Genomic DNA, 11847 nt, shown 5'->3' with positions numbered 1-11847 from the left:
GCACGGCTTTCGCCTCGGCAGGCCGGCTCCCCGGGAGCCTCCGTGCGCCTCCAGCGCCGCGCCAGCGGCAGAGACGGCTCTGCCCACGGCAACCTCCGGCCGCCGCTGCCGCCACCACCTGTTACCTGCTCCCGCCTCCGCCTGGCCGGAAGCCAACACCCAGCTCACGCCCGGTGCGGTGCTCTCTTCGCCGCGCCGCGCCCTGCTCGCCCGCCGTCGCACCCCACCCGCAACCCCCCGCACCCCTCAGGCCGCCCCGGCCCCCGCGCGGTACCCCGGGGGGGGTGGAGTGGGGGAGCGAGCACCGCCACATCCGGGTGCCGGCGTTCTTAGCGCGCATGCGCGGCCGCCCCGCCGCTGTAAGGCAGGGTGCCGCGGTAGTCGTCGCCGTCGCCGCTCCTCCCTGGGGCGCTGCGCTTCCGCGTTGTCAGGCAAGGGGGAGCGACCGTGAGGCGGGGGAGGCGCCCTCCGCGGCGGCAGGAGGAGGAGGAGGAGGATGGTTGTGGGGGCGGGCGGCAGCAACAGCAGCAGCCGCTGGCAGCAGCCGGGAGAAGCCCCGCTGGTGACTGGCTGGCGGCACACGCAGCTCTGAGGAGGCGGAGGGTGCCTGAGTCCAGCCGCGGGGCGGGCGCCTGCGAAGGGGGGAGAGACTGCGGCGGCGGCGGGAGGGGACCGGCACACACACACACACGCACGCACGCAGAGACGGATGACAGCGGCGGCCGCGGCCGCCACGATGTGAGGCGGGCTGCGCAGGGGGACGCGGAGGTTCCGCGGAGAGGAGAGGCAGCCCGCACACCCACAGCAGCGGGAGGGGCGGCCGGGGCGGGGCCGGCCGGGCCCGGGGCGAGTCGTGTGCCCCGACGGGTAGGGCGCGGGGTGCGGAGCGGCCGCGGGCGGCGCGTCTGGGACCGGCGGCGTCGGTGCTGGTGGGCTGACCGACTCGTGTTTGCTTGGCTCCAGTCTCCGTCTCCGAGCCCGATGAGGAGCGCCCCTGCGCTGCCGGACTGACGCCTCGCCGCCCTCCCCGCGGACGAGGAGGAGCGCTGCTCCGTGGCGGAGAGCGCGGCGCCCCTAATCGCGGGCCGCCCCTGCACCGCCCTCCCCGGCGGGGGCTCGTCTGCCGCCTGCGGGGCGGGCGGCGCGGCAGCGGTGACAGCGCGGCGGCAAGGCCCGGGGGAGCGGGGAGCGCCGCCGCCGCCGAAGACCATGAGGAAATTTAACATCAGGAAGGTGCTGGACGGCCTGACGGCGGTCTCCGCCGCCGCCTCGGCGTCGTCCGCTGCGCAGCAGCAGCAGGCGGGGAACCGGGAGACCGAAATTCAGGAGACGCTCCAGTCCGAGCACTTTCAGCTCTGCAAGGTGAATGAATACTGCAGCCCCGAGCCGGCTGGCGGCCGGGGAAGGGGGCGCAGCGCCGCGACGGGCTCTGCGGGCTTTGCCTCTCGGTACCGACTTCGCCGAGCTTATCTGCCGCTCCTGTTTACTTGTTTGGATTTCTTATTCTTTTTGCGGGGAAGGGGGGGGAGGAGGATGCGGGGAGAGAAGGGAAGGAAGCAGTGGGTGTAGCCGTACGGGTCTTGTTGGATTTCCGTAGTCATCTTTCCTGGAGAGTTTCAGGGTTTGTCGTCTTCTAGGCGCTTTCATGTGTGTAATATTGACCGTGTTCACGCAGGCTTCGCAGAAGGATAGAAGGTGTGGGATGGATGAGGGAAGGAGTGATGCCTAGCTGTAGTGCAGATCTGATTATCGCGGCATTTGAGTAGAAGCCTCTGCTAATGGGCCCAAAGGACAGGGGATCTGTCGCTCTGCATTACTTGGAGATGCATATATCCTGTTCCATTGTGCCTGAAAAAAGGCTGTAGACATTTGTGGTGGTTTCTCTGCAGCGTGTTGCCAAGTTGCCAATGCTGCTATTGCGAATGTTCTCTAGAGGCAGAGGAAAAGTTCCTGGGGTTTTTTTTATTTGTTTGTGTGTGATACAATAACTGCAGTTTGTGTCTGCACGCTTCAGAAAATGATGCAGCGAATTAATCCACCAGCTGTACCAAGAGGAATAAAAACTGATTTGAATATCAATACCTGTTTTTATCTTTACAATGCACCCATGGCATAGCTTGATATGGATGAGCTTGTTTGTGGATTTTCCTCCTTGTTTTATCTAGTGTTGCAGGCATTTCTGCCACTTTTGTGAGTTTTTCATGAAGGACGTGGAAAAGAACAGAGCTGTTAACAGTTAGACTTTAATTGTGAAATGCTGAGAGTTGTGGGGTATGCCTGCAACTTCAGTGAAGTAAAAAGAGTATATCAGAAGTTTGCTATGCATTTGAGGTCCTAAAATAACTTTACTTTCAACTAAAGGTTTTGAAATTAAAAAGCTAGCATTTGTGTGACTTATTTCCGTTAAACATATGCAACATAAGAGTAGATGATACTTTATTATGTTCTTGATTCTGATTAATTGCAGCCTGAGAAGTGTAATGGAGTTATTGCTTGGTCAATTACCAAATTAGTCTTGGCTAACCAAAAAGCTAAATGTGCCAATAGCTTCATATTAAGAAAGAATGCCGTGGTTGAGGGGTTTTTTTCCTTGTTTTGTCTATTTTAGGGGCTGTATTTTTTTCTTTGGGGGAAGCAGAAGGTGAGAGATTGGTACTGTGGAGCTTTGGTTGTTTTTTTTCTTAATGTTCTGAGACAGGTTGCATTGTCATGTGGGGCCTGTTGGCTTGAATTTGAAGTGATTCTCAGAAAAGCAGGTCTAGTAATTTGTAATAGTTTTAATGACAAGTCTGGCTTTGTTGCCAAACTTCCTAGGAACATCTAGGATTTTAATAGTTTAGTGCCTTTGTTAGAAATGAAAATAAGATTACTCAGAGAATGAGGTAGATGAAAAAATAAAATGCTGAGTTGATACAGTCTTTGTACAGAAGAAATGTAGTATTCAAATTAAGTTTCAGTAAGTATGTCTGTCACTTGGTGATCAATGATGAATGAGTAATTATGAAAAAAAATCTTTTATAATTGGTTCATATAAGACAACTGTTTCTCTCAGTCTGTTGTTAAAATGCTGTGTAGTTCCTTTCTTAATTGTGATTAACACTGAATCCTCTTTCCTAACACACGATATTGATTCTGTTTATTTTTGGTCTGCTGCTTGAACCATAATTACTGCGATGCTCTGACTTGTTAGACTGTACGCCATGGTTTCCCCTATCAACCTTCAGCTTTGGCATTTGATCCTGTTCAGAAAATACTGGCCATCGGGACTCAGACTGGAGCACTAAGGCTGTATCCTTTTATATTCTGAAGTGGATTTAGTGTACCTCACGAAAGTGATGTTTTGATTCAGCTGCTGGAACCATTCAGAAGTCTGGTGGGAACCAGGTATGCGGGAAGGGAGAAAAAAAGCTCTTTTTTCTGTTGGTGGGTGGCCTGGCTATTCTGGTTGTTCTTTGTGTCAGTTCAAGTTGTGTTAGTGATGTGAAGTATGGCTGCTCAGTCCACATTATCTCAAGTTAATATATTAAGTTTTGTAGAGGATTACTAGTGTGCTGACAGTTTACAGCAACTGACTGCAGATCTAAAGAGAAACCTGGCACGAGCTCTGTTTTGTTGTTCTGTATCCTCTGGGATTGAAAAGTTCTGTGCTGCTTGATGGGTTTTTTGGGGTGGGTTGTTTGTTTGTTTGGTTTTTTGAGGGGGAGGTTTTGGTCTTGTTCTTGAGAGAAGCTTTGTAATGCTGTAGTTACCTGCTACTGCTTCTGTGTTGCCAAAAGATGGTTTCAAGTGGGGACACTAAAGAGTACAGGAATTGTATCTCACTAATAGTTTGCAAGTGACTGAGATAAGCAGAATTGATTTGTGGAATAAAGCACCAGTAACCCTGCTTCTTTTTGTTCACTAAAAAGTGAACTACCCATATGTTCATAGCCATATGGTACCAAAGCCATATGGTACTATCCAAGCCATGTAATAACATATGTGTTTAAACTTTTATTTTTAAAAGATGCCCTGTAGATTCTTTAATCTACAGTGCCATTGCCTGAACCTTACTCTTCAGCAGAAGAGAATGAATTGAATTCTCTGTCCTGAAATTGACTGAACTCTGACCTTCTTGGGGAAGGCTTAGGCCATCTTGCTAGAAAAAAAGATTTAATCCTCTTTAAACTGTAGGTAAATCTCTCTTTTTTTTTTTTTTTTTTCCTTTGCTGCTTATATTATTCTGCAAGTAGACCTTTTTTATTTCCCTTTGTAACATCAGTAGTGTGGTCAGCAGGACTAGGGAAGTGATTGTCCCCCTGTACCTGGCACTGGTGAGGCCATACCTCAACTACTGCATTCAGTTTTGGGCCACTCGCTGCAAGGAAGACACTGAGGTGCTGAAGCATGTCCAAAGAAAAGCAAGGAAGCTGGTGAAGGCTCTGGAGCACAAGTCTTATGAGGAGTGGCTGAGGGAACTGGGGATGTTTAGCTTGGAGAAAAGGAGGCTGAGGGGAGACCTTATTGCTCCCTACAAATACCTGACAGGAGGTTGTAGCCAGGTAGGTGTTGGTCTCTTCCAAGTAACAAGTGAAAGGACAAGAGGAAATGGCCTCAAGTTGCACCAGGCGAGGTTTAGATTGGATATTAGGAAAAATTTCTTCACTGAAAGGGTTGTCAAGCACTTGAACAGGCTGCCCAGGGAAGTGGTTGAGTCACCATCCCTGGAGGTATTTGAAAAGAATATAAATGTGGTACTTAGGGACATAGTGGTTGGACTTGGCAGCGCTAGATTAACGGTTGGACTTTGTGATCTTGAAGGTCTTTTCCAACCCAAATGATTCTATGCTCACTACCCTGTCTGTAAGGTTAGTTGCCTTAAGAGGGTTGTCTTCTATGAGTTTAAAAATTAGAACTTCAGTATCTAAGGTTTAAAGAAGCTGAAGTAGCTTGTATGATATCTATTATGAACTCCCAAGATCACTTAATTCAAAGTGTGAGTAGCAGTAATGACCACACAGTGCTTGTAAGGGTACTTTCAAATACAGCATTAACTTCATAAATTTTGGTTTTAAAAAGGTGATAAAGTTGATTGAAGAATGGAGGGTGGGTGGTGCTGTTAATTACTCTCATATTGGTAGAATAGGTGAGAACACAAAAAGAGGCCTAAAAGTAAGGATTGGGATTGGAGGAAAAGGAGAGATCAAAATGCACCTGTTCAGAATTTACTCACCTGTAATTTTGGGCAACATGATTTTGCAGTTTGGGTAATGATTTGATAAAACCTGTTTACTGGCACTTATCCATGACTACACCTGTGGATTCTTGGAATGTGAATTGCTTTCTAAATAATTAAGAGAAGTATTGCAAAATTGTGAAGTTATTGTGAGAGGAAGCAGTAACACTGACAGAAAATGTATTTCCTAAGGGAAGATGTTTTGTGCAGAGGCTGAAACACTTGTGCTCCCCTAACTAGATGAAGATGAGTATGCTTCTCAGTACCTTGATTCTTGGTAGAACTGGTTAAAAGCCCTGAACCGCAGCTGATAAGTTAGCTCTGTGACCCAACAACACTGCAGAAGTTACATCTCCTGTGATTACTTGCTCTTTGGGTTGGAGGATTGCAGGCAGAAAGGATAGACTCAGGCACATTCCCTATGTAAAACCAGCCTCTTGCTTTCTGCCAAGTGAAACCAGTTTGAAAAGCACTCTTTGGGAAGGAGTGAAACCTGCAAGAAGTGCAAGTTTCATTCTGTTGCTCCAAGATAAAAACACAACCAAAAAGTGCTTGTTGACCTACAGGATGCTTTACCTGCTAAGGTTTTTAATGAATTCTTGCATATATTTTATTTTTCATAAAGTGGGAGCCACTTACTCTTTAGAACTGCAAAAGTGTTTTTAATTGAAATGAGGTGTGGACTAGAAAGACTGAGAGTCAGTAAAGAGATGTTCATTAAGAAGTAAATGCTAAAAGTGGGAGAAAAGTCAATCTTCATTTTCTTCCGCACTTGTGTTATGAGAGTATAGAAGTACTTTATGCTAAGATAGATAGATAATACTTCCTTCATTGCCTACCAGCCGATGGGAGGTGGATATTAGTGTTTTCCTTGCATCTTCAAGTATAGGTGCATCTTGTCAAGCTTTCACTTACTATTGCAAGTAAGTGATCTGAGGAACTGTGAAGCATTTTTTTTTAGAAGGGGTCTTAAAATATTCTTAAATCAAGGAGTGAGCTAACCTGTTTTAGATTTCATTAATATGTGAATAAATTAATATTACAGTCCTGATTGATTTCGGGCAATTTATCAGCTGGTTTATAGAATATGTTCTCTGTATTTGAGCAGTCTGCAATTCAGGTATTTTAACTTCAAAACCATTATTGATTAGAACAGATGAATTTGAGCAGGAATTTTCTTAACCATACTTCCATCTCATTCTTCTTTATGAGGACTCTGTAACCACTAGTGAGGGAACAGAGAGAATTTTATACACATATACTAAATGTTGTCTCTAGTATTGATACAGTGACATGTAAAAATAGAACTAAAGGTTTTTCTGAAGAACCAAAAATCTGTGGATACAAATATACTGGAGTTCACAGACTTAGTATCTTTATCAATTAGAGATAAAGACAAAATAGCATCAACACTGCATTGAATTCTCTGAGTACACAAAATAATTGTGAAAATGGAAATACCTAAACTGTAGGTGGCATGTTTCACTAATTGGATTATAAGTAGAATTACTATTCTGTTAATACTCTTTGTCCCCAGTCCTAGGCTTGATGGGTTAAAATCAGAGGAGAGTGTTGTGGAATTGGTGACTTAGTGTGCCAGAGGCAGGACTTTGCTGTTCTATGCCCATAAGCAGCAGTTCGTTCTAGATCTTGCAGTTTTAAGAGGGAGAGAAGTCCATAAAAATATTAGGAGGAGACTACTTTTAGTGCAAAACTTAAACCTTGTGAGTCACCAAAGTTACAGTTTGGGATTATTCACTGGTTTAACTTGAGAAGTGTATCCCTTATATTCCTTTAAAAAAAAAATATTCTATTTCCAGAGTTACTTAGAAATATTTCTAACTCTGATTTAGCTACGAGACTTAAAAGCAAATGTTTCTGAGGCAGACTGATATTGCTCAGGTATTATCCTTAATTAGAGAAGCATTTTGTACCCTCCATAAAGGAATGCTTTGAGCAAGTAAGAACAGAGCCTTTGTTATTCTGTTTTCAGAGGTGGACATCAACTTGGTTCCTTTACTGTGTATGAAGAAAAGTTACAAAGTGTATAGCTTAGTCGAATACAAACCTTGGAGGGAGGTCAGATGCTGGACCCACTGCTTTTGACTACAGAAGAGCCAGCTAATTGACCTTTCTCTTTGACATTAGGATCTGTTGAAAATAGTTAAGCTGTTTGATAGTTTTCTGTATTGCAGGGGAAATTGAGTGATGAGGTAGACACAAGAGCAGAAGCACAGTGCTGAGTGACATAAAATCTTAAATTTATTTCTTGCATACACCCACCCTCATCTGCTCACACCGTTCCAGTTGTTCCTCTGAGTTTGTAGTGCTGATCAGGGGACACTTGTTCCAGCTGCTTGATGTGTTTGAGTCTTGGCTGGTGGCCTGGCTCTTATGTGTGGGAATTCCACCTCAGGCTCACCCTTTTGCATGCTGCTGGATTTTTGTGGATGTGTTCCCCACAAGGAGCAATTGTGCTTGCTGTGGATTTCAAAGTGCAATGGTCAGCGTAAGCTGCTGGTGGCCTCATTTGTCACTGCAGGCCAATATCATTGATTTTCTCCGTACTTAAAGGGATTTAGCTGTTGTTATCAGGGTGGCTTTCACCTTTTAATCTCCTGTCCCAAATGTGTTAGATATCAAGTAGTTAAAAGTTCATCTATGCTTTACTACTTTCCTGTGTATACCTGAACCATTACAGCAGGACACATAGTCTTTAGGAAGTTTTGTGCATAATTGGCTGTGCTTTGTTTTCCCAGCAGATATCAAAACCTTCTAATGAGTTACAGCTGAGTATATGTACTCAAGGTTTAACTTACCTGAATGGTGTAATCGAGTAGACTTCACCTTGTGACATCCTGACAGCATTCAGTGTCATAGGTAATAGCCCTGTTTCCATGCTGTTTGTTGTTTTCACTCTTCTGCTTAAAAGTCCCTCTGGAAGTCACATGTGATCTGAACAGGACAGCATTTAAACTATAAAGAGGTTTGGGAAAGGTGAAGCAGGCTTTTTCAAGATTTGTCTGTCTTTAGGATGTTGCTTCCTTAGAACTTTAAATTACTAATTGTACAGGGCTCTGGACTTAATAGTCGGCTGAGGTTTTTTGTTTCCTTTTATAGGAGGTAGAATAAGCTTTGAAGCTAAAGCAAAAAATTGAAGGAATTCTCCTCCTCCTGGTTGTTTAACTGCTCCATCTTAAGTTTCTTCAGTTTTCTGTGCTTTGATTTCGCAATAGCAAAACTAGGACAGCATATCAAATGAGACATATTTTGATTGTCTGCCAATATGAATGCGATATCTTTATTGGTGCTTCTTGCCTTAAAAATACTCATTTGCATCTTGAAGCTCAATTTCTCTCTTGATAGAGGGAATTCTAAAAAGGAAGACCATTTCCACTAGAAATTCTTCAGAATAAAGGGGATACCTGTAGAATAAGTGTTGTGCCTTCCACACAGACCAAATTGTGCCTAGGACTCTTTATTCCCAAGCAGAATAGATTATTTTTAATTAAAGTTTGGGTTGTGTTTTTTTCTATTGCAAACCCAGCTCACAAGAAGGAGAAAAATTAGATTGTTTGTCATTCTGTCATTAAATATCTGAAGATCCCAATCATTCTGAATGTCAGCATCTGTTCATTTCCCCCCATTCTTTTCAGCAGTAAAAGATGACTTTTATGTAAGCAAATGGCTGAAGTCTTCATGTATTTGAGGCATATAAAACTTGCTTTCTGTGACTTCCATTCTCTGGCCTTTGTGAGAAGAACTCACAACTGTTATTCTGATCAAAATAGCTCAAAGCCTGAATGTGTGGTTCCATGCAGTCAGTTTCTGATGAAATGTTTGTTTCAGCATCTGGATAGTTTTGCTGTAGATGTATACCAAAAAATTCAAGCAATTCAGTGAATTCTATGAAGCTCTAACAAAATTTCATTTCAAACTTGAGATGTGATTATATCCATTAAAAATACTTTTCCTTTGGATCATTCAGACTATGCAAGGCAGCCTGGCAGTCTGTATTTTTTTTTCCTTACTGAAACATCAGCTTGAGATATTGGGTTTGGTTTTTTTGAAGTAGCTCTATACCACCTGCTCAGTCTCCCTTCCAGAGAAAGGGCAGTAGGGCAATGGCTGGAGTTGTGTTTACAGCATGCAGAGCAAAGATTTCTGTTTTTCAAACCAAGTACCTAACTATGAGGTTGGCACAGCTTCAAGTGGGACACTGGACCAGATGAATTTGGGAGGTCCTTTCCAACATAAATTATTCTGTGATTCTGTCTATTCTGTGAATATACTGAAGTTGAACTAAACTACTGGTTTGTGGATTGTCAGGGTGTTTTTTTGCATTTGTACACTGAAGAGAATAGTCTCAACCTTTGCCAACATTCTTCTGGACTTTGAACAAATCTTTCTTTTCTAGGGAGAGTACATCAGTAAAGCTACTAAAAATATTACAATGGTGTCATGCCAGAGAGACTCTATGATTATCTGTTAATAAGAAAATGTTTATTGGCTACCTTGCCACCCAATTCATGTAGAGTAATTGTTTGAACAAGAAAACTAATTTGCTTAAAACATACATTAATCTTATCACACTTCTGTTTCTTCTAACACTACCACATTTCTTATCATATCTTCCAGCACTTAGTTCATGTATCATTAGCTCTCTTACATCTTTCTTTCAACGAAAAATCGCCATCCTCTAAATGAAGAAAATCAATAGATCTTTTGGTGTGCTGAAATGAAATAAAACCAAATTGATGGAATGATGGAACATGTAACTCTTAAATGCATGGAATTATAGCAAGTTAGCCTTACACAGGGAGAGCTATGACTGAATTCTTCATAATTAATAGGATGGTGTACATTTTAAATCTATGGTTACACCTATTGGGAGACTTGGTGACACTTCTATCAAAGTAAGGAAACCAAATGGATCTTTGAAGTATTACTGTATGCACTGTAATTCTACTAAGCAACAGCTTTTAGTAGTAATCATTTTGGTTCCAAAAATACCGGAAATACAACTGTATTAAATCTCATACTGTAATTTCATGCTAAAGTTAAATTTTGTAAAACTTTTCTTTCCTGTAGCTATTTTGCTGACAGAAGCCTAATGAGTATAGCCTTGCAGCTTCAAACTTGCTGGGTTATAATGAGCTTGGGGAAGGAAATATCTTTGGAAAGTGTGTGAAGCTGGCAAGGTTTCAGGTGTTACTGTAGCACTAGCATAGCCTGTTTCCTTGTACCTCCTAAGCTAGCTGGGACCTAGCTTAGGCTTTCAGACTTCTGCTACAGTGCTCAAAGCACTGGACTCTTAATTCGATGTTTTACTGGATTTGTTCTTTCTCGGTCACTGTGGAAGGGCTTTTAGAATTGAAGTAGCATTATTACTGCGGGACAAGCGAGCAGTTCAGCAAAGTCATATCTAGAAAAGTAGAAGCAGCTCACAATTTGATATATGATAAAGCTTGAAAGCACAAGTCAAGATTGCAGACCCTTCCTAACAAAACTTCCAAAAATTTTATAGCTGCATTAGACTTTAAGTGTCCAGTTCTCCCTTTTTACAAAGGTTTCACAAGGAAAGATAAGCATTCTTACATGTTACCTTTAAGGTGACTAGAAGAGCCCTCACTGACTATTTTTGTATGTTTCTTATTGCTCTTCTGGAACTGTTTTTGTTTCTCAGTGTAATGGAACAGTAAAAACCCCCACATTATTTCTCAGGGTTCCCATAGCACATCTGGTTATGTAGAAGCTCAGTGAAAAACAGAATAAAACTTGTAAATGATTACATTCTATATGAAGTTAAACAAAACTGGAGGATGTGGATTTTGGGAACAGTTCACTCCATCCTTTATCTTAGCTATCTGGTAATGGTTTCACATATTGAAAAAATTGAGTGCTTAGCAGTTTTGAGAGAGTTAATTCTGTGGTAGGTCTTTATCTTTAATCTCTTGGTTCTTCTCTTTTCCTCTTGCTAGTCTTGATGTAGCCCATCCTGGAGTGTACCATCAAACTGATCTTTATAATTATTTTTTTAAAAATGCAGATTCTTAGTTCTGCAAAGTATATCTGCTTAAGTAGATAAGAGTCTACTTCTCCAGAGATCTAATTCTTTTACATGAATTGTATTTATTTGTTTGCTGGCCTGAGGAAGAAGTTTGCTACTTGTGAACCAAAAACCGCATATGAGAGCACATTGCTTAGCCACTGCTAGTATGCTGTCTTTCAGCAGCTTTCAAATTACCTTATTTTACTGAACTATAAATTTAAATTGCGGTTTCATAATTGGTACTTGAATGCTAATCAAGCATAGCCTCTTAGTATTCAACTAGTGATAACTTAGATGACCTTTTTTATGTCAACACTTCTATCCTAGGCACTTGATAATAATACAGCTTACATGTTTATCAAGGGGAACGCTAAGTTACTACTTCTGTTGACTTCCAGTGCAAATACAGGTGAAGGTCTAATGACATAATTTAAATGTCTGGCAGTGATATTTGTATCACTGAATTTAGGCAGAGTTTAAAATAATGAAGGTCTTGGAAATTGCTAAAACTAAAATATATTTCATTAGTGAGGACTACAGTAGAGTAGTGTAATACCTTATTTAGTAGACTTCTAAAATG

At 42.7% G+C, this 11847-nt stretch overlaps 1 protein-coding gene across 9 annotated transcripts in view; it reads left to right on the top strand.

Moving 5' to 3' along the window:
* The first annotated feature begins 585 nt into the window (after positions 1-585).
* STXBP5 (syntaxin binding protein 5) overlaps positions 586-11847 on the top strand; it is a 114857-nt gene continuing 103595 nt past the window's right edge. For 4 of the 9 annotated variants that reach the window (XM_054819759.1, XM_054819757.1, XM_054819758.1 and 1 more), the window contains exons 1-2: positions 638-1362; positions 3191-3288. In XM_054819759.1, the coding sequence (XP_054675734.1) occupies positions 1210-1362; positions 3191-3288 (251 nt within the window). In that variant the 5' untranslated portion in view covers positions 638-1209. Of the gene's footprint in view, positions 604-636; positions 1363-3190; positions 3289-11847 lie in introns of those variants that run through there. The other 5 variants (XM_054819754.1, XM_054819752.1, XM_054819753.1 and 2 more) reach the window with 3 other exon arrangements.

Source organism: Grus americana, chromosome 3, assembly GCF_028858705.1.
Source record: "Grus americana isolate bGruAme1 chromosome 3, bGruAme1.mat, whole genome shotgun sequence".
NCBI lineage: Eukaryota > Metazoa > Chordata > Aves > Gruiformes > Gruidae > Grus > Grus americana.
This window is presented reverse-complemented; position numbering and strand designations above follow the sequence as displayed.